Genomic DNA, 23,127 nt, shown 5'->3' with positions numbered 1-23,127 from the left:
GTCTTGTCGTGAAGATTTCTTTGTCTTACAGGTGCTGCTCTGTTTGACATGTCGTTGTTGAAACCTTGAATTACGTTTGTAGAAATATAGAAACTGACATGAGCAGGGAAAAAACATATTTATTATATTTTACATTGAGGGAGGACAACAGATGTCAAAGAGAGTTTGGAGGAAAATATATATTGATGCGTTTTATATCCTTGAGGATAATTACTACTGGGTCATATTTTCTGTCCGGAGATAAATGCAGGATATGATGTGAACTAAAACTCAAAGCCAAAGATAACTTATCCTGCCACAGTAAGAAGTGCTACTACACTGAACATACTACATGACCGCCCCATGCATTAAACCACGAATAGAGGCCCGTGTGCATCTCTCTCCGTCTCCTCGTTTGTTGCCTTTTTGGAAACATTTGAAAGAAAGTTGTATAGGGAGTTTATAAGTGCACTTCAGGTTTATTATTTAAAACATTTATACTTCAAACATTCGTCTAATTTCATCAGTAGCAATTAGTGCAAACCATTTGGAGCAGCATTGCTGGTTTATACAGACTTTGTTTTCATATCGCTTCTCTATCGGCTCACATGTGAAAACAAGCCCAATCTAGGAAAGTTTACTTTATTTGTTATTACAAAGCTATGTACATGTTGAAATGACTTTGAAGTCTCTATTTACTTCACTATTTTTTTAAAGGATAAATTAATGGATCATGACTAAATAAGCAGAGGAACTGGTTAATTAGCAGTGACGTTAAATGTGAATAAATAGCTAAATTCATGTTTTTTTTAAAATTATAGCTGGTAAAACAAAAACAAAGTTCAATGAATGGCAGTCAAAGGTTTTGTTTTGGCCAAACTTAACTAATATTCTGTGAGATGTAACAGGAACTCTCATTTTCCACACAAAATGGTCAAATTGATTTAGAAATATATTGATGCATTTGTTCAATCTTCAATGTTAATTGTCTCATATCAATTACGGCATTGATTATGTGTGCAAGGCTCTGGTTGTCTCTACTTCTCTTTGACGCTGCTATAATTAAAGGGTAAAGCATCCGAAGCATTTTTCTTACCATGCTGTTCACAACAAAGACAATACATCACCTGACTGTCTCTTTCAACCTATATGCCTTAATCATCCCTTCTGCTTTACTTTGTGTTAAAGTCACAAATAAATCACAGCAAATACGCTTCAGCTGTTACAGACAACATTTTCATACTTCAATAGGTAACAAATATAGAAAGGCGCTGAAAGATCAGTCGGCTCTCCAGAACAGTGACGTCACTTGTGCTGATGTTTAAAGTGTGTTGTTGGCTCTTTCAGTGCAAGTTGTGTATTTTGTTTTTTATGTTACAGTGATCTCCTCCAGCAGATCAGCAGGGAAGTAGCCCAGCTTGCGTCCAGTGCTGACCTTCAAGTAGCCGCCTTTCTCATCTCCTTTCTTCACAACGATCTGAAACACACAGTGACAACAGCTAAAACTAAACATCTCAGCAGGAGTATTGACTTGATACATCCTCCTCTTAAAGTCCTTTACAGACTGACCATGTGCAAAAACAAACTTCTAGAGAGATGTTGATCACATCAGTGCAGTTACCTGATCTTTCTTCAGTGTGATTTGTCCCATTTCTCTGTTTCCTACAAAGGAACGTAACACCTTGAAAACTCTTTCCGATGCACGCACTTTTATGAGGTAGTTGGTGGGGAAGTAGCCCGACTTCTCCCCCATCTTTCCCTGAAAATAGAGAGAGCAGACTTTGAGTTCATCCTCCACAGGAAATGAGACCAAAAAAGGACACGACTGAAACTGGTTTCCTGCAAACGGCACATTTAAAGGTGAAAGCTAAAAGAATCGAGAGATGATGAAGTTCAACTCACCCTCCACCACTCTTCATTGGAGTCATCCAGTACTGTGATCCGATCACCAGGGCTGATACACAAACACAATACATTTAATTTATTGCTGCTTTTCTGGTCAACAAGTACATTTCAATATAAAAAATATCAGGTATGTTTGAATAAGCTATGATATATATATATATATATATATATATATATATATATATATATATATATATATATATATATATATATATATATATTTAATAAATGTATGCTGGGAATTATAGGCGTCTTTCAAACATACTGGAAGTCGAGGTCGTCTTTCTCTATGGCCTTGAAGCGGTAGAGAGCCAGGTAGTAGTGGGTCTGGGAGAAGGTACCTTTGCTCTGTTGACAAAACAGCACCGATGCTACTGCATGTGACAACAGATTTATAAAAAATGCATGTACACATACAGTATTACAGGAACAGGGCAGTACTTTAAGGTCAGTGGTGGAAGACGTATGTAGAACTTGTAATTGGCTTAAAGTAGTACTACAGTGTAAAAGTACTGAAGTAAAAGTCCTGCATTCAAAAATGTACGAAAGTAAAAGTCTTGAAATACCAAAAGCAACTCCGCACAAAGACTGGCCCATTTCAGAATAATATAAAAGATATCACGGCATTGATGGATTTATCACTTAACTTGTGTTTTATATCAATGATCTAAATGTGCAAGGAAACAAATAAGTGAAGCTTTAAAATAAATATAGTGGAGTAAAACATACAATATTTGCCTCTGAGGTTTTGTGGAGTGGAAGTTTAAAGTAGCATGAAAATGAAATGCTAAAAATTATACTACAATACTTCAGCAAACGTAGTTACTGAAGTATTGTTGCTTTAAGCTGCTTGAAAGTAACATTGTTTTGTTGACATGTTTTCTGACCTTGTCATCTGCTTTGTCTTTCTCTTTCTTATCATCAGGCTTCCCTGTAGGAACATCAGACATCACAGTCACCAACAAATCCTTCGCTTTTGATGATGGACCCAGTCACTTTGTATGTAACTTGTACTGTAGTATTTAGATTTAGATTCATTTTATTTTGGATATAGAAATATGCACAAGTTCTTATTTTTAAGAATATTTATTTTCTGGTGTGTGGTCTACAGTCTACACCACAGAGAACTCCTTACCTTCTCCACCCTCCTCATTCTCTTTGGGCTGTTGGTTCTCCTCTTCTTCTTCCTCCATCATCATCATCATCTAGAAAAAAAATGGTGTTTATCACAACTGTCCACAAATATCATATTTCATATCTTTTCAAAACATTATTTTAATTCTTTAATACATTTATGTCTGGATTCCTACTTAAAAATGTCCTCTGCTGGCGTTAGGCAAATTGAATGAATGAGTGAAAGATGTAGAAGTTTTATCAGAGGATTTTAGGTTTTGCAGTTTGATTACAAGTTTAATACACACTCACATTTTTCTTGTCATTTTCATTCTTTTTGCGCTCCTTATTTGCCATAATGACACCGACCCGCAGGGTGTCAAAGACAGGGTCGTTCCGGTTCGGGTTGTCTGGTTACGGACAAAGTTAGTTGACCGGATTATTAAATTAAAGTACTGCTAACTAAATTACACACTTTCACAAATAGGCTGTATTCTTTCACAGACAATAAATTAATATAAAAAGGTTAGGAAACCAGATAGCCACGACACATGCTGTTATCCGGTGGACTCACTTGGATCTGGTATGTCACTGGTGTACAGCGGGGAGCTGTAGGCCCGTCTGAAGCCAGGTGGCTGCAGGAAACAAATAGAGCATTTTGTTTCACTACTTCCAACCATTTTACTTATGAATATCTGTCCCACCAGGGGTAAGGTCATGGGAATCTGTTCTTTAGAGAGAGGGAACAGGACTCACAATTTTGCCAAAGCACTTCTGGAACTCGACATAGGACTGACATGCATGGTGGATGTTGGTCTTGCAGTTTTTACACCTCAGAGCAAACTTGTTGTTCACTGAAAAATAAACATTAGAACAGCCAATATGAAGCATTATATGTAGAAAAGAAAATCACATGTGTAAGACAGCATAATGTAACGTTGACGTTTTTGCGTATGTTTTCTTGACATAATTACCAATACATACAGACTATCATGCGAGCGCAGACGTCGCAGAACTTGGGTTTTTTGCAATAGTGGTCCTTGAACTTGTGGGGTTTGTCGTTGAACCGGACTACAGGAGGAGGAGGTTCTGGTTCTTTCTCCTCCACCTCCACTTCCTCATCATATATGAAATAGACCTGGACACACAAAGGGTTATTTTAAAAACACCACGTTTTGATGCCTGTTTTGATTGCCTGCAGGGGTAAATAATTTGATTATGATTAAGATAGTGATTATGAAATATCTTTAGACAAGTTTTCTTGCTCTTGTGTCGCTCACTTTTCTCCATTTTATATGTCCGTTGTTTGAAATCATGAAGTCCAATCCATTAAGTAGAGTGTTGTTGCTATGTAAATTGTTTGTTTGAAAAATAATGTACCCACCAAAACAAATGACCAGTCCACAGTCAATATGATTTGTACGCACGTTTGAATTTGGCAAAAAAACTACACAGCCTAAGTCAAACTGAGTGAAGACTCTCATTCAATTGTGCATCTCAAAGAGAGAAAAAAGAACCCTTTCATTGGATTTGACAAAAAATGTGCAAATACAGTCACGTGATGTTTGGGTTTAAAGTGTTTTCTAACTATATGTCCTTCACAGAGCAGCCAGCATTGTTACTTCATTCTTCGGGGGATGGAAGACAGAAAGACTTAAATTCAACTTCAAACTCAATGGACGCTGCGCTGCGTTCCTGTCCCAGCTGGTGGCTATTTTAAACTAGCCCAGGAATGACACTGCTAACAGTGGGGGGCTAAGATGGCCCTGTAACTCACAGTGTCTCCTTCCTCTCTCACTACGTTTTCAGGAGCTGGAGGGTTGTCATGGATATCAACCGAGTTTTTGTCATCCTCCCTGACACGCACACACACAAAGAAAAGAAACACAAAGCCACGAGTTAGATCAAATTATCTGACTCGTGATATGTATATCAATACCTTCCTGTGAAAAGTCTCACTCTCTCTCTCTCTCTCTCTCTCTCTCTCTCTCTCTCTCTCTCTCTCTCTCTCTCTCTCTTAAAAGCTTAAATAGGACATTTTAAAGTTGGGTTAAAATGGGTAGTGTGTAACCTCATAGAGTGACCTGATGTAACCGACATGCTTTGTGCCAATATCAAATTGCCATACACCTCAAAATAGTTGAGTCTTGATTATTTATTCTGGGAGACTCATGACACATTTTCTCAAATGAACATGTCGTTGCTTTATCATTTTTGTATTTGAATATACTATAAAGGAAGACCATGTTGATTAGGAGGCGTTTGTGTATTTTGTTGTGTTTGTTGTAACATTTAGCTCACTAGTTTTTAAACTGAGACTTATGGAGAAGGCGTACAAGCAGGAAAAGTATGGCAAGCATTACATTTGTATTGTAGAAGTAATTTAACTTATTACAGGAAATGAAAATATACTCACTGGTCCATGTTGTTTGGTGGATAAAGTCACTACTGCCCCACCTAAAAAGATAAATATACATATGTATTTATTTGTATTTTCCGAAGCAAATTATTGTCATGCAAGATCAGTGCAGATCAGTAGGATAGTGGATTAAGCTTTATTTAATTAGATGAAACCAATTAAAATAAAATCTCTTTAACAATGATGATCTGGCCAAGATGGCGGCAAAGGTAAACATTAAGTGCATGTTGATTTCATACAGACTACAAAACTAAAACAATACATTACAGAATAAAAACTAGTCCACTCATCAACAGAAGAGGTTAAATAGACGTAATAATCGTCAGTGGCGGGCCGTCAGGGCCTGCTAAGCCTTCTCTGCTGGCCTAAACAGAATCACAAAGTTTAAATTTGAATTTTTTATTTAAAAAAAAGTGTTATCATTTTGTTGTTGTTATAATTAAAAGTTATAGCTATTTTATAGTTTGATTGTTTTTCACAAATGCACTACATGTATTAAAATATTTTTTCCCTATTAGCTTATTTTCTCATTGCACACCTGCTGTGTTCCTCTGTTGCCTTGAGCCTTGCTGTATGGCGCGGAGCAGCCGCTGGTTAACAGCGTTCATCCAATCACATTTCACTTCTGTTTTTGTATAAACTCGAGAGCTGATTAAAGTATATGAGAAGGCCTTCTAGCATCCCGCGTGACCATTAACATGCACTGTGATTGGTCATTGTGTCAGTATGCTAGGAGTACATGGACACCTGTTGCTGGAACTGAAGCACACCGATAATAATAATGCTGTCCACACATGGTGGACTGTATGAACGTGCCGTGTAAAACTAAACCGCAGCCGTGGGTACCAAATCCACGGCCCGCCACTGATAATCGTACAGTCCAAAAGGTGTCAAGACATGATACAATTGTTACCCACTGTTACAAGAACAATTTGTGGTGAAAACTTCTGTCAACGTTTGTTTAAAACTGCTTTGAGAGATGAGGGAAGTATACTTCTTTATTAAAGAACTAAACTCTGGTCTTGTTTCTATTAATCCTCAAATACTGTACCTATAAAAAGTCTTTGTTTAATATGTCAATTGTTATATGGTTGGTAAAATCAACAAATACCACAAGTCAAAAGTGCATATTTCTAAGTGTGAATTGAGACACAACTGAATGAAATAAGATTGTATTTAGCATTTACATTTGTCATATAGAAATTATCGCACCCAGTCAACATGTATTAAATACATGTTGGCTCTGTATGTTATCATATTGTGTCTTCTAAGAGGATAATGACATAATAATAATGACATAATGAGCACAAGCGGTGTTGTTAGAAACACAGCACATACAGGGACACAAACAAGATGTATTCTTGTGTCTGTACTAACAAAAACCGTTTCATCAAGCTATGCACTCGCAGACACACATACTGTACAAGTGCCCTTGTCCGCCCAAACTATTCTAGGGTTGTGAAATTCAATCTCATCACAGCTAAATTTGGGTGCCTCTTCCAGTCGGTAAAGAAGAGCAAAATTCTCAAAAGTATGAACAGTTTTTGTGAATTGGTCCAAAGCATTCTTAATATGGCAGTTATTCAACTATTACAAAGCTTTATGTGACTACATTGCGGAAATGATTAAACTGACTTGCTTGCTTTTGTCATGTAAACACATTTTGTAATGGAATAACTAAAACTTTAAACTAGAACATACCTTTTGTCAAGATCCACGCAGCTCAGAGAAGAAACGACAACATTCAGTGTGTGGGTAAATCTCTCTGAGTCCTTCACCTGCTGCCGATGACTGGAGCGCTGTACAACCAGTGGATCTGAAGCCAGCCGACCAATGTGCCTCCTCACTCAAGGCCCTCGAAATTATGTGTCGACTCGCAAAGTCTGGGCCTTTTTGTTTATTCCCTTTATAGCTTGTTTTTAGGTGATTTCCAAGGTGATTTCAGGCTCTGGTGTGACACATATTTCTGTTTTTGTGTAATTTAGTATGATTTTGTGCGTGTTTGTATGTGTGTTTGTGTGTGTGCTCGGCTGAGCACTCATGTGTCAAGCTGACTGTTTACGACAGCTGGGGACCTCAGTGTGAGTGCCGATGACGAAGGGAAATCAGATACTTTTCTCTCCTTCAGTCTTCATACTACTCACCTTCCTTATACTTTCATTGCTTGGAGACCAAGAACAAAGCACAAACCTGTGTGTCACCTTTTTATTTAACTTTTTATTTGATTATTTACATCAGTTTTTAAGTCCGCTGTAAATCGCAATGACCCTGACGGTGGTCTTTGGGGTTTTAGGAAGGGGGTTATTGGGTCTTAAAAAAAAATCTAAAAAACAAATGTTTATATTTGTTTGGAGCATACAACTTCCCCACAAATGTTGTGTGTTTACAACTCATGATTCACTTGAAAATGTAAGGTTTGTCCTGGTGGTGGTGCTATAGGCAACATTTTCAGGTCACCAAAATCAGGTCCAGATTCGCGTGAGCTGCGGCTCTACCTATTTTTACCCACCTTCTTTGCATTATGTATGAATTAGTTGGTGACGAGCAATTATGTTTTGGTGACTTAATAAGGCGCACATATATTTAGGAATTTGCACCATGTAAGCTCAGTATGAACTGAATTGATACAAGCTACTTTTTTACTCTATAAGTCTTGAGGGCCCCGTCTACAAGAGTATTGATTCAGATGTCACTTTAAGGCCCTGATCATTGTAGTTTATGTAACGCTTCAATACAGCATTACCAAACAAATTGTAATTCATTGCCGTGAACCTGGAGGCCCTGGGCCCCCTGGATGTCTGGGGCCAGGCAGCTACCTATTGCTATGTAGTCTATTGCAGTCTTCAGTCTTCAACCAAAATCATACAGACACCACCAAGCACACACAAACAAGGCAATAACTTTACTGCCTGGACAGACTTTTCTATATAATGCAACACGAATATAGCCTCTGCATGGTGGAATTATTTGGGATAAACAGGGGATGAAGGAATATGATCTCTAATTGGGTATGTTGTATATAACCAATTATTGTGAACAGCAGGCGCGTACCACGGGCCTGCTGTTATAATGTCCTCTATCAAGGAGCTGTGCATTGATCTGTCTGGAACACTACAAAGGTCCCGTTGCATGTTGGGTACAATACTCCCTGAGCGCCGAATGCGCATGCCCAACAGAAAACTCCATTATTTTTTTTGCTCGGAATCTGTATAAAAAAAAAAAAGAAGAAGAAAAAAAAGAAAAACAGTGGGAAACTGTGAATTTGGGATTACATGGATCGCTATGGTTGTCGGAGTACATCTGGACGCCGGACGGTTTAGCGGAGCAGAGACCGACCCAGCGGCTGGATAAGCGCGCACCGGGAGCGGGACCTCCTTCAGCCTGGTCGGGACAGAACCAAGTACATTTACTCAGTTAGCTCTGTAGCATAGCCGCTCGCGTTAGCCCCGGAACCCCAGGCGCAGTAACATGAAGCGTTATTGCCCTTTGTTTTTAAATCGGACCGGCAGACGTTATATAACCGCTGGGCGCTGATAAAACGCGTTAATGCGCGGGTGGAATCGTGGCGTCCTGTATTTCTACGGTGATTCATTAAAGTATCGGCCGTTTTCTAAACATTCTCCTGGTCGTTCGTTAGCTCGCCAGCTAACTCTGGATTCTCCCGCGAGCCAGAAAAGCGAAGACTCCCAAAACTTCGTCAACACACAGAGAGAGAGGGGGAGAGGGAGAGCGAGAGAAAAGGTGGATAGGTCCGGCTAACACTAACGGTAGCTAACGGCTGTCAATAAGTAAGTGCAATCTCATCAAATTCAAAGAGTTTTAGTTTTAGTTTTTTATTAATCGGTATCGTGGCTCGCGCGTGTCTCACAACCGTAGCGACCGCGCGAGAGGTTAGCAGCGGAGTGTTTAGTGCGCCTGACAGCTGTCACGACAACACAGCACAAAGTAGGGTAGCTCACTAGCTTAGCTGCTAGCCTAGCTGCTAGCCTGCCTCGTACCAGCCGTGCTAGTTGGTGAGATGAAGTGCTGCAGACGTGTCGACTCAGCGCAGCTAAGATTTACTCCAAGAGTGTTTTATTTCAAGTTGTGTTCACGTATCTTGCTTGCTTAGCTCGTATGTTGTTTTGTTGCGAGGGCAGCTAGTGATTTTGTCACGTTAGCTAAACACCCAGTAAACCACGGGCCTAGCCAAACACACCCTCCCACTTCAAAGTAGCCGCAGCTTGCTGTGAAGTTGTGTTCTTTTTTTAAAAGAGAGCAATGCATCTGATGTGATTTTTCTTTTTGTACTTTGCTTTGATGTCATCATCTGCAGCACATAGTTTATTCACGTGAGGTATTTACCTTGGTTGTCCCTGTCACATTACATAATAGCCCCCCACCTTTCCTTGCAGCCTCTTTAGCTTCATCCTGGACCCTACTCTGATGTGAACTGAACAATCTACAAGAGTCATCTCAGGTGTTTGGGCATCAAGTCAGGTTTTACTGGCAGTCTGTGTGCTTCTAACCCACCAGTATGTACATTGGACAGTGGATACCCTAGCCCAAACAGATCCTGGCTTCTCAAAGATGACAAGGTATGCTTCAGTTCTATTTTTGGATACTTTAGCCTGACATCAAGCCAAAACCTCTTCTTCTTCTTCTTCTTCTTCTTCTTCTTCTTCTTCTTCTTCTTCTTTTGCTGTGGCTTCACCCAGTGGTGATGTATTTGTACCACATTTTGGGTTAAAATCCTATCGCACAAAGTAAATAAGTAAGTGTTTGGCACTTTGCCAGATGTATTTGAGGACATAGAGGATGGAAAGTAAAGTCTCAGTAACTTGCATTGACTGACATTTAATCAGCAGCCCTTATTGTATAGCAAGATTCTGGTAAACCTAGGCTGATGTCATCATGGTCACATTTTGTAGTATTTTATGTTTTACGTTTACATTTGGTGTTGTGTAATAAGATTAGCATGGCCCACACATTTTGCATGCAGGTTATAACACTTATATCCGGAAGACTTCACAGCATAGCCATTTGTGCATGTGTTAACTAACTTACTTACTTACAGTGAGCTGCAACAAACTACACAGTTGTAAAAAAAATTTAAGTATTGATACTAACTAGTATTGTTATTATTAGTATTCTTGTGATCCTTTAGGCCATGTAAATGAACTTGACATGACTCTTTTAAAGCTCTGGAAAAGTGTCATTACAAAATTATATTGAAATGTGATAGCGACGATACATTTAGTTTTGAATACTCGTGGCACTGTAGGATGTCTTAACGTTGCTTTAAAAAATGAAGACATCGACATTTAAGAAAATTACTTTTTAAATACCGAACAATGAATTATCGGCAAAATGAATATGGAATGATTTAAAGCAAACCCCTGAAATAATGTTTCAACACTTTGCTGCATTTCCCAAGGTGCTGGCAGACGGCAGCTACAAAATGATGGGAGGCAGTGAAGCTGTCAGTGGGGACCATGATGGGGTCCACACCACTGCAATACACGTCCCCATCGGCTGGCAGAGGAGAGTGGAGGGCGGGCACGTGATCTATCTCAGGTAGGTTGGTTCAGTTGAACAGAAAGCATATGCAGACTAATTGCTGATTATTACTATTTGAAGACATTCATTTAATGTAACTGCTTATGAATGTATACACGCATGGATGATTGTGTGTGTGTGTGTGTGTGTGTGTGTGTGTGTGTGTGTGTGTGTGTGTGTGTTGTGTGTCATTTATTCTGGGGAAATATGAATGCTGGTTTTGCACCACATTTTTATTCAACATGGGCTTGTACCTTGCTCAAAATGTAAGTGAATAAAATTCTTTAGAGCCCCTGGTTCTCTGAGGAAAGTTATTTTTCAAGCCAGTCAAATGGAGAGAAGCGTGGTTAATGTACACGCTGGTAGAGACATACCCCAAAAGACTTGCAGCTGTAATTGCAGCAAAAGGCGGTTCCACAAAGTATTGACTCAGGGGGGCTGAATAATTTTGCACACTGCACTTTTCAGTTTTTAATTTGTGAAAAACATTTAAAAACATGTATAATTTTCTTTGTACTTCACAATTGTGTGACACTTTGTGTTGGTCTTTCACATAAAATTCCAATAAAATATATTTATGTTTGTGGCATGTAATGTGAAAAAATGTGGAAACGTTCAAGGGGTATGAATACTTTTGCAAGCCACTGTATGTGGGCTATAACCTTGGTTTGTGATCAGTTAAGTTGCATCTTAATTAGCAAGCCAAGGTTAGCAAGCAAGTTAGCAAGCCAACTTCAAAAAACGTAGAAGTAGATGACTGGGAGACAGGAAGCTGTGATCACATTCAAATAAACTCCTACTGTGTGTAATACAAGCTTAAATTTTTACTACTTCAAATTTGGGCTGCAGAATCTTTTCTCTTTTTTTACTTTACTTTGTTCAATTATAGATTATTTTTCTTTTCTTGTCATACTTAATGTATGCTGGAAGCTTTGGGGTTGCATTACATAATCTTTTGTTAATTAAGATTTTGCAGATCTAAGAGGATTTATTTACATTTCTAAATTGTGGACTGGTTTAAATTACCTGGGCTAAAATGGGTGTGCTGAGTTTTGCAACTTAAAACTTTGCTTTTCTTTGAACATATCTTTGTTCTTAAATTGTGTTCATGTTTGCTTTTAGTTTTCTTTAACAGTTTGCCCCTGTCTTCTGTTTCTAGTCCCAGTGGCACTGCTCTATCCTCTCTGGACGAGGTCAAGACCTATCTATTGACTGATGGCACCTGCAAATGTGGTCTTGAGTGTCCACTCATCGTCAATAAGGTAAATATGTTATTTTAGATTTCTTAGTGTTGTTTTTATGTGGTAAGGGGGGGGCACATACACGGACAAAATACATGCAGTATACAATATATCCAGATAGTATCTGAACTTTTTAGGTGTAGTAACTCTGTGACACTTGAATGTGAACTCATATTTCTAAAAGCATGGTGATGACTAATGAGCCTCTTCAAACTCATTCGACCACTGTGGTGGGTTAGCATCTTTGGTTCGGACACTGAGGATATCGATGCATGCTGTTTTGTTTATAGCAATGTGTTTTGATATTGCTGTAGAAAACGTGCCTTTAAACAAGCTCAAAATATCAGGCATTGTTTGCATAAAGAAACCGTAAACTTGAGTCAAACTCATGGTGATATTCAAAGTTATTATGATATTCAAAATGTATTCATTGCAAGCACTGGAAGACGCAGACATGTGACATCCCCACACGTGTTTAATTAAATATCTATGACTAACTTTTTTAATTAAGTTTGTCAGACTGTGTAAAATCATAAAAACTGAGTGCTCTTTGTCTGCGATAAGCAACAGTCCTTGTGCATAATACAAGTGTAAACTACCCTCACTGGTGTCATACATTTGAGGAAACGTTTTGCAAATATTTCTCTCATTATGTAACGAGTCCTCTCAGAATTCTCTCCAATCCTCTTTTATCTGGTATCATGCAGGTTTTCAACTTCACGGTGGGAGCGAAGGTGGAGCAGCACAGCCAGCCTTTAGGCAAAGCAGAGCAGGACATGACCAAACTGTGTAACCACCGCAGGAAAGTCGTAGCGATGGCTGCTCTTTGTCGGAGTATGCAGGCCTCCCAGCTGCCCTTCGCCAACCTTCATCATCCAGGTACATTTGGACTCATTGATGCACTCTACCTTACTATCAAACATTTTGTAAAAATAACATCAACAAATCTATAAATGGCTTTTCTATGAAAAAATCTACTCATTTCCTAAACCGATGCTAATCATCATCATCATCGTTGCGGTTTCTCTAGTTGAGGTCTATCAGATTGCATTGATATTGGGTTAAGTGTGCTGTGTGCATAGTATTCGCCTGGGACTATGATCTCACAAGGACCCAACACAAATGATCAGTGTGGGATCGCTTTGTCAGTATCATCATCGTGATGGGATAAATTGGAGATGAAATATAATTTATGAGGGTCTTAACCATGCATGTAAATTAGAGGTGCAACGGATTATAAAACTCACGGTTCGTATCAGATCAGCACGAAAGAAAAAAGGAGCAAATATAACTTTTAGAGCTCCCTGATCAGGTTTTTTTTGCCGCCAATTTTAATTGCTGATTTTATATTGTTGTTTGATTATAGCAGCTGGTTTACAAGCTCCAGACTATTTTTTTGTTTTTGCCATTGTCCCAAAAATAATTTCAACCACTTGGAAGTCTGTGAATCATCAAAGGTTTACTTTATTATAGTAACCTATAGTGTTTCCCCCCCCCCAAAAAAACACAACAACAATACAAATAAGTAAATAAATGGTTGTACTTTTCTGGATTAAAACCAATCTTGTCAATAATAGTTTTAAGGCTGTATTATAAACTGTAATAAGTTTCTCACCAAAACTACATTTTTTACGAAATTACAAGTGAACACATCATGATAACGTTATAATTTACTTTTGCCCAATCCTCATTTTCACTGAACAGAGCCTGAACGCATTATAATTTAAACAGAACCTTTGTTTTCCTCGTGTCAATTTAAACACGGATCGTTTTTTTTTTACAATGTAACAATATCAGAGATTGGTGACTAGAAAAACATATATAATGTCCTGATTGCATAATGTTACTGAATATTGGTGGATAACGATCGTCAGTAAAAATGTATTTCACACTGTGATGGTTAACGTTAAAATGTGTAATTAATCCGCGGTTCTTAAGTGCCAAACGGTGAGAGGGATCCGTACCAATCACGGATCAACAATAGTCTCTTGCACCTCAATAAACCACATTCCTTCAAAAGATAGATTCAGATTTTTCCGTTTAGTATGTATGTATGTATGTATGGGAATTATCAGGAAAATGGTGACATGCTCCATATCCATGTTTTTATGGATTTAGCTTGAAGCAATTGGAACAGAAAAAGTTCAATTTGTCTTATTTCCCTGTGAAAAGGGCCCGACCGATTTTCAATTGAAAACATTTTGGATATGTGCGATCCAAATCACTACAGGAGTAGGCGGGAGTGGGAGGGGGGTTGCTGTCGGAGCAGTCAGTGATGGGCAAATCCTGTGGGAGCAGGCGGGTGTTGGATTGAAGAAACAAGTGCTGGTCAGTGCAGCAGCTGTCAGCGGAATTAAAAGAAGGCAGAAGATATTCAGCAAAAATTACGAGGCGTGTTTTGTGGACACTTTGTTTGCTCAGATTTTTTGTCTTGCTGCAGTTTATACACAGTATATTTGAACAGATCATTAGTCTTACAGTGCTCTGCATCATTGTGCTCCTTTCCATCTGTCTTCATCTGTATTTATAGTTTGACAGTCTATGTCAGCTGCCTTTGTAATTACACCAACTACCTCCAGCATCAAAATGCTCCTCCTGAGCATGCAGACATAATTTAATTTCTCAGTATTTAGTTCGTAGACTGTATGCAAGATCTGCTATGAAAGCAAGAAAGTGACTTCACCATAATCCGTATCCGCTTTCAGAGATGAGCAGTGGAGTGGACAGCCGTAATCCAAAGCGAATACTGTTGGATCGGGAAGAAGATGACCACAGCATTTACCTTCCCAAACTCCATCCGCTCCCAGCTCGACCCCAAAGCAACCTCCATATAAACCCCTCTGCCAGCCCCAAATCCTCCCACCAGTTTATTTACCCTTACAATGGTTCCTCCCCTGCCCTTCACACAGGCACAAACTCTCACCACCCCCTAGATGCATTGAGAAGGCTTCAACATCCTCCTCCTCTTCCTGCCTCCTCCAGCTCTTCCTCCACCTCCCCATTCCCAGCGTACAGCACTGCCCAGAGATCACCTCGTACCCCCACACCTCAAGGTCAAAGAACTCCCAAAACCCCAGAGACTCCGGGTTCTCCTCGGCTCAGGCCCCTCTCTACACCTCCTCCCTCTTCCCCTATGAGCATGGGTGGAGGAGGAAGAGGAGCACAGACTCATGCTCATCATCCTCATGGTGTCATTGTGGGAGGCTCCCCCCTCTCTCCGTCTCCCTCCCTCTCTCCCTCTGTTCATAACATGAACTGTGTGTCTCCTCACCAGCGCTCCCGCCACCCTTCAGCCTCTCCTTCCCCTCTCTCTGATCAGGGAGGAGGCTCAACAGCGGCAGGAGGAGGACTGATGGGAAGTAACTTGCCCCAGAGGAGGAAATCCACCTCTTCCTCTCCACACTCCCCTCTCCCCGGTGGCTCCCCAAACCCCAGCCCTCACTTCCCTAAGTACAAGCTGGAGGACATCTTGGAGCAGTTTAAGAACTCGGGCAACAGCAGCACTAATAATCACCACCACCTACTCCCTACCAACCTTTCCTTACTGACCAACCAAAGCAGTAGCAACCCTAATGCTCCCTCCTCAAAGCCCTCAAAGAGTACCATGAGTCAGATTCCTAGCACAGGACCACCAGGTTTTGGGTTGAACTCTGCAGGGACTTCTTGTTTACCTCTGGGGCCATTTCTGAACCAACATCACAGCCATCAGGGAAAGCTGTCACACCCAACTTCTTTCCCTGCGAGTAGCCTTCTCTCTGCGGCTGCCAAGGCTCAGCTGGCGAACCAGATAACCCAAGGCCAGAGCTCAAAGGTGGCCAGCAACCTGGCGAGCTTGCCATCTTCTCTGGAGGTCTTGAAAGACGGACAGCAGCAACAGTCATCCAAGGTAACAAACAGCACTTTACATAGTAGCCACCCTCTCTCCTCCAAAGCTTCTACAAGACCTCCCCATCTCTCCCTTGCAGCAGCCTCCACCGTCCTTTTTCCTCCATCCCACTCTCTGGCCCAATCCCTGGCTTCCTCCTTGCCCCACTTACCTCCCGCAACGGAGCGCAATGCGTCGCACAGGAAGAGGCAACGGCGATCTCCCACAGTGCTCAGCATGCTAAGAGACACACAGCAGCTGGCTAATGGGCCACAGAAGACCCCACCGGGAGACTCTGTCTCTGCTACAGTTATCAACCTATCCTCCTCTTCCTCTTCCTTCCCCACCTCCTCGCACTCCTCTACCTCAGCTGTGCAGAACCAGAATGCTGTCATGTTAGAAAACCATCATCATCATCTTCTGCCCGGGCAGACGCCAAGGCTCCCCATTTCTCGACAGATGGCACACCTTTCCAGGCCTCCTAGACAAACTGAGGCTCTGGATTTCACTACAGGCCTCGCATCTACACCTCTTGGCTTGGATCCTCCAACTCAGCCTCTTTCTGCTCTGTTGCACCTGCTCAGTGTGCAGAACGCGCAGGCCTCAGCATCTCACTCTGCTTCAGCTCTGCCAGGATCCGTGTCTCTTGAAGAAGGTGGACACACTAATAAACAAAGCCCCAGACGGTCACCCTCTTCTCCTGCCTCTCATTCTAACGTCAGGCACTCGCAGACTCGGTCACCGTGCCGAACCGGTAACACTAATTCCCTACACTCTGTGCTTCAGCCGCTTTCTCCTCCCCCGACTTCCTCTCAGTTCAGATCAGTGCAGTCTCCAACGCGTCCTCAGTCTACGAAATCAAGTCCTCTACTGAGACATTCTACTTGTTCAGCAACACTGCCCAACTCAAGTTTAGCTTTACACAACAGCTGCAGCCCATCTCGGCACACGTTCCAGCATCAACCAACTGAGAATCACATTCCTACAATGTACTCTGTTTCCCAGGAACAATTGCAGGAAACCTCGCCACAGGGCACTGGGGCAACAGAGATTGGTACTAAAAGCATAAATTCATCAATGGACCTGAGTCATTCTCAAGGCAGTGTTTCCATGGCGATATCCAGCTCCCCGAAGCCCCTTGATCTTAGCAACCGTGTCCTGGCCCTTCTCGCAGCAACTTCCACTGCACCCCAGGGGGAGGACAGCTCTTCTGACCGTACCACTGATGTTGTGATGTCTTCTCAAGGAAATCCCACTGCAGGTAAAGATATTTTATGTCTGAAGTGTCCTGAACCTATAACCATAATGTTTGAATGCATATTGGTGTAATATGGTTCAGAGAGCTTTGCAATATGTTAAATATGTACCCATGTAGACCTCAAAAAACTCTCGCAACTTTAACTCTTTCGAGTCTGTTTAACATGAACTATGTGTCATTTTTAAATCAAGCTTTTTGGATGATTGTAGCTCTTGGGATGGTTTATGGCAATGGCTACAACTCTGTACACGTGGTTCAGCCTTTTTGGGTATTGATGTTGTTGAAGTTTTTATTGATGTGCTTTTGCTATCTTGTAAATGGAATGCTGTTTTTTAGCTAACTATTACGTACCTGAGTCAACTACCGAATTTAAAACTGCCCAGCTCAAGACCCCTTGTATACAATGCGTTAACTGATTTTGATTAGTCAGCCTGAACAGATGTAAATGATTCATGTCTCTCCCACAGGGCCAGATGAGTCTAGATGTGCGGACCCGAAGTTCTCCATAGTGACCAAACCTCCAGTAACCATGAGCCCTGGGCCAGCTGTCTCCTCTCGTCTCGGGGATAATCACAGCCCTCATACACCGTCAGGCGTCGGTGACTCAACCTCTCCCTTACCTCTGGCAGAGGCCTTCCCCTTCATGAACCAAGAGCAGCTGCTTCAGTTGCTGTCATCCACAGGAGGTTTACCGTCCCTCCTGGACCCAACAGTCCTGGCTTCATTGCCCCTAGGGGGGATGTGGTTGGGAGGGCAACATGCACAGATACACACTGCCACTGCACCACACCCACCACAGACTCTTGCAGAGCAGCAGCAATCGGAGCAGCAGCAGTTACTGATGCACCAACAAGAGACACAGCAGCAAAACCAGGATCAGCACCAGAAGCAGTTAAACAACAATCCTCTGTTTCCCTTGTTGCCTTTGTTGAGCAGTGCACATGGGGAACTGCCTCTGAACCTTTTGGGTCTGCTAAATCCACTTCCACATCCAGGCTCAACTCATACCCCAGGACAGGAAGCTGATTTAGGGCTAACAGAAAAACCGAGCCTTCAGGCTCTGATTATGGCCTCCTTGTTACTCGGTCAACAGCAGGGGCCTTTGTTACCTCTATCTGGGCTGGGTCAGTTGAGCCAGGTCAGCTTGGAAGCTCTCCAGCAGTCACAACACATCACCACCACATTGGAGGGCCTCACCTTGGATAAGACCTCTGGCCTCCTGGATCCATCAACCCTATCGGCCGCGGGGCTCTTGGAGGTCGCCCAAGGCCTTCTCCCCATTCCCCCCGGAGCTGAGGGCTCGCTCCAAGCCCTACAGTCTCTGCTCCTTTCTGGCACTCTTCCTCCCCACGCAGCCTTCCTGCCCCTCAGCCCTGCCTTGCTCAATGCTGCCCTGAGTTCTGCCGAGCTCCATCCATCTCCCCACACCCAATTAGCTTCTGCACAGCAAACTCAACATACCCAACCTCAGGTAGGCTCCCCTATCTCCTATAGTTATTTCCTCTGAGCTCCCTTAAAATCCTATGAGCTCTTTTCCTTAACTGCTCCATTGTTTCTCCCTGCCTTATACATATTATTTGTCTCAAAAACCCTTCAACCGTTTTCCTTTACAAAATGTATTTTTCCTCAATTATTTTCAAATGAAGTCCTCCTCTTTTTGGGGGGGTTGGGTACAGCATGTCTCTCAATTAATGTACTCCAGGTGTGACTGCACATGTTTCTGCAAATAATTTCAATTTTGCATTTCAATTTTTTTACGAATTTGTCTGCATCTTGCAAGTCTGTATTTCTCTCTCTACTTTCATTTGTAATTTGTTTTCCTGAAACTAAACTCTTCAGTCCTCTACTGTACTCTATTCTCAAAGGTACCTACTGATGCTGGTGTCGACACCCTCATCCCCCTCTCTCTCCAAGGCAAAGACAACCCCCTCCTCCAACAGTTACTGCCCACTTTGCTTAACTCTGCCGTATTAGGTGAGTTGGTGCCCACTCTGTGTATCATTTCTTTCTAAAGGATAAACCTGTATGTTTGGAGTAAATTAAATTATACCAGCAACAATTATCAGCTGTTAATACTTGAAACATTGCAGATATTCTGTATCAGCAATCCATTAAATCACTGCAACTATAAATAATCTTTGTAGGAGATCTTTCTGGCATCGCAGGACTCCACAACTTGTTGGGGATTGGAGCAGGTTCCCTCCTCCTACCCCAAGTCCAGACCTCTGCATTGGGCATGCCTCTGCTGCAGGGTCCTGATGGAGCTATCAACTTGCTTAACAACCTACAGGTAGGTAACTGACCTGTATCTTAGTGGATAAGCCATTCAGCTTCTCACTTTTAACCGGTGCTGACTGTTGCTTTTGCCGGTTAAAATGATTAACGTCACCAGTGGAAAGCTGTATCAGCTGTCGCTAACTAATAATAACTCTGTGATTAACTAGATGATATTCATATATTATATTTACCGTAGTACTCTCTAAACTGTTCGGTCCACTCCTCCACTCTGTAGTCCAACAGAGTGAGACGTCTTTTTATCGGATTCTCTCGGTTCAATTTATGTTTATTTTGTATTTATACACTATTTAAGCTGATAAACTAAATCGATGTGAACAAGGACTTTAAGTATTTTGGATCAAGTAGCTAATGAAAAAAAGCTGAGTGAAATTATATAAAGGTTAAAAAAAAAATTAATACATAATAATAATAATTTACCTTTTTAGATTATTTTCCATCAATGAGAAAACACATTTGTTCCCTAACATTTCTTTTGACATCTTTGACCTTTTTTTTAAATTACTTTTTCCCTCCAGCTAAACCTTGCACCACCCTCAGAAGGAGACAAGCCAATGCCATTGCAGGAAACACAAAGTCCTGCCCCACAGGAAGACATTCCAGCCAGTCAAATGGCGCCCGAAGTCGTACCCAGTCCTGCTCCAGTTTCGGCCCGGGCCCAAGAACACAGCCCACCCCCACAGCGGGTATCTGAGGGCAGGTCCATTATCGATCCTTACACTTCTTTCATGGACACGATCTATACCTCCTTCCTTCAAGTCAGTGCGAAAGAGCAGGAAGGCAGGGCCCACATGGGGCCATCTGACCCCACTTCACCCTTCTGTGCCTTACCACCGGTTTCTTTCCCTGTGGATCATCATACCCCGTCCACCCCTGTTCAAACTCTGCACCAGGCAAGTGCCCCAGTCTCCCTCAGCCCACGTCGGGCCTGTTCCCTCCACAACCCAGACTTTTCCCGACTCAGCTTGGAAGCAGCGGCCCATTCCCCAGCCCAAGGGACGCCCAAACCCACTGAGGATGGGCCTACGTCACCTTTACAAAGGAAACCGGTTATGGTAGAGGGACATACCCACCCAGAGCCTCCTCTGCCATCCATATACTTTGAGGAGGCTAAGACGGACTGTACAGGGCCTGCCGTTTGCCCCTATGTGGAGGCGGGGGTAGATAGGCAGGGGCATCTTCCCCATGCGGGGTACCTCAGTCCCAGGGATGGATGCAGTGGACGGCCCAATGAGGAGACAGCTGGGACATTGCTGCGCACCGAACAGGGAAGGGTGAGTGCCTGGTTCTCCTGTTTCCTTTCAACTTGAAAACAAGAATTTAGGAGCGCAGTTATCCTGCTGAGACACCAGGATGTAGTATGGCATGGACCAAAGACTGTATAAAAGAGGACTGTGGCGTTGTGAATGACTGCGTTTTAACTGTGATTTTACCTTCAAGGATCAAGCGGGAGCAGCGGTTGGAGCCAGAAGAGGAAGGAAAAGGAAACAAACGTACGTTGTCTTGTTAACAGTTAACCTATGAAGCAATTTCCAGTGAAAATCCTCTTGGCATCGGTCTTGAGACCTCTCACTATCATGAATCAAAGATGTGACAAAACTACTGTATAATGTGTTTTTGTTACTTTGCCCATCAGGCTACAGAATGTGTTAGAAGACTTCAGAGACATGGATGCTACAGCACTAGAGGAAACCAAGGCCACGGTGAGACTCACTGATATTGGTTTAATTATCAAGCACAAGTTGTCTATTAACTCTCACTACTTCTACTTTTTTCCCAATCCACCTGTCTAACTACGGCCTGTTTTTTCCCCTGCTGTTGTTCATTACAATGTTACTGGTACTTTCCACCAGTCTTGATTTTTTTTTTTTTTTTTTTTTGTATCCACGTTAACGCTGACTCGATGGCTTTTCCTCTAGCACCACCATGAGGTTCGCATTTGTGGTTTCGAGTGAAATGTCTCATCAGCCATTGACTGGATTATCATGAAATTTGATACAGACGTTCATGTTCCCCTTCAGGATGAATTGTTATAACTCACTTGGCACCATCAATGGCATTAAAAATCTGTATCTGTTCCGTATTTTGGTATTCGACCAAATGCCTGCAGAACCTTTCATTAGCCAAAATATGATGAATGTAATAAACATACCTACTAAGTATTATTATTTTAGCATTGTTATTCTGAGCATGCTGACGTCAACATTTAGAGCACCAAGAGTATTTTTATATCATCATAAAATCTGCTTTACTCCCTTTTGTATGACTCAAATATGCAAGTAACAGTACAAGTGTGTATCATGTGTTTCTCCCAAGGGTGGAGAAACGCCACAGCAATTCCAGCACAGCACAAAAAAATCTCATGGAAAAAAAGAATGTCATAGAAAATCTTTTTAAAAGATGAAAAAATTGATTTCAAGCAAAAAACAGCATTTGAGAAAACAATCTTACCAAAAGACCCTTTTTAGGCGAGTTTTTTTTTTTTTAGGAGCTTTAAATAATACCACATTATCTTCATCAGCTGATTGAGTTGTCTTACAATTGTATTTATATATATATTTTTTTAGGAGTTCTTGTCCATATTGACTCAAAAGCTGAGGGTCAGAGTTCATTTTTGATCTTCGAAACAGCAATTGAGAAAACAAAAACATTAAATGGGTTTGTGGTGAGATTATTTTCTCAACTGTTTGTTTGCAAGCTTCAGATTGCTAAAATGGCAAAAGCAATGCGCTGAATCTGTACAAGTTTGAGGGGTAGTATTTTGTCTCGAACATGTACTCTTACAACAACCCTGTGAAGAAAACAAATGCTCGATGAGAAGAGAAATCTTTTTCGATAGGTACTGGGAATGATGGTGCAGTTCTGAATGCGGTGACAAAGTCATTCCACCTCAGGGGGCTGGAAGGAGATCGTGCTGATGTGACTGTACTTTCTCTCTCTGTCCTGCTCCAGACAGCGCTGCTGAAGCCGGAGAGGTCGGTCCGCGGCAGGAGGCGCCGAGGCGCCCGGTCTCAGAGGCAGTGATTGGTGGAGGGAGCTGTAAGTCAGAGCTGTTCACCAATCAGAGGCGGCCAGACGCCTCACATTCCCCCTCCATCTCTCAACCATCTTCACCACTGTTTAGACCTGTCTTTTTTTTTTAGTTCAACTGCACTAATATTATACCGTTGTCATGTCAACCATTGTTATGGCAACCACTATGAAAAAAAACACATAGGAGGGAGATCTAGTCTGAAAAGTTAATTTATAAAAATGTGTAAAAATAAATGAAAGAAGAAAAAAAAAAAAAAAAGAGCGATTGAAGAGAAATTTTGTGGATACTTTTTCACTTTGGTCTTCTCTTAGGTCTAGTTCACAAAATAATGGTTGCTTGACATTGTGATCAGAGATCTGTTAATTATCGTTGTTGTTAGAATTATATCAATGAGAAAACACACAAACAAGAGTACTGTTTTCTTCTCATCAGTGTATAACTGAGTCAGGATAAAGCCCAACTACTTGAACGATGCTCTCT

At 41.6% G+C, this 23,127-nt stretch overlaps 2 protein-coding genes across 2 annotated transcripts; one reads left to right on the top strand and one right to left on the bottom strand.

Annotated features, from left to right (window-relative positions):
* Nucleotides 1-101: 101 nt before the first annotated feature.
* stac3 (SH3 and cysteine rich domain 3) lies at nucleotides 102-7,248 on the bottom strand. The gene is made up of 13 exons (XM_079226098.1): nucleotides 7,118-7,248; nucleotides 5,414-5,454; nucleotides 4,775-4,853; nucleotides 3,982-4,135; nucleotides 3,754-3,851; nucleotides 3,572-3,632; nucleotides 3,310-3,407; nucleotides 3,020-3,089; nucleotides 2,772-2,815; nucleotides 2,150-2,232; nucleotides 1,882-1,933; nucleotides 1,601-1,738; nucleotides 102-1,456 (listed from the first exon to the last, which is right to left on the bottom strand). Exons 2-13 carry the CDS (start codon nucleotides 5,419-5,421, stop codon nucleotides 1,349-1,351), a joined length of 993 nt encoding a protein of 330 aa, XP_079082224.1. The 5' UTR covers nucleotides 5,422-5,454; nucleotides 7,118-7,248; the 3' UTR covers nucleotides 102-1,348.
* A 1,430-nt stretch (nucleotides 7,249-8,678) lies between these two features.
* Nucleotides 8,679-23,028, top strand: mbd6 (methyl-CpG binding domain protein 6). Its single transcript, XM_079226094.1, has 13 exons — nucleotides 8,679-8,816; nucleotides 9,811-9,993; nucleotides 10,833-10,972; nucleotides 12,114-12,216; nucleotides 12,903-13,074; nucleotides 14,901-17,321; nucleotides 17,786-18,789; nucleotides 19,184-19,292; nucleotides 19,463-19,608; nucleotides 20,132-20,887; nucleotides 21,054-21,106; nucleotides 21,250-21,316; nucleotides 22,566-23,028. Exons 3-13 carry the CDS (start codon nucleotides 10,857-10,859, stop codon nucleotides 22,635-22,637), a joined length of 5,019 nt encoding a protein of 1,672 aa, XP_079082220.1. The 5' UTR covers nucleotides 8,679-8,816; nucleotides 9,811-9,993; nucleotides 10,833-10,856; the 3' UTR covers nucleotides 22,638-23,028.
* The last annotated feature ends 99 nt before the right edge of the window (nucleotides 23,029-23,127 follow it).

This window comes from Taurulus bubalis, assembly GCF_910589615.1.
Source record: "Taurulus bubalis genome assembly, chromosome: 11".
Lineage (NCBI taxonomy): Eukaryota > Metazoa > Chordata > Actinopteri > Perciformes > Cottidae > Taurulus > Taurulus bubalis.
The sequence above is the reverse complement of the archived record's forward strand: the minus strand, read 5'-3'. Positions and strand labels throughout refer to the sequence as shown.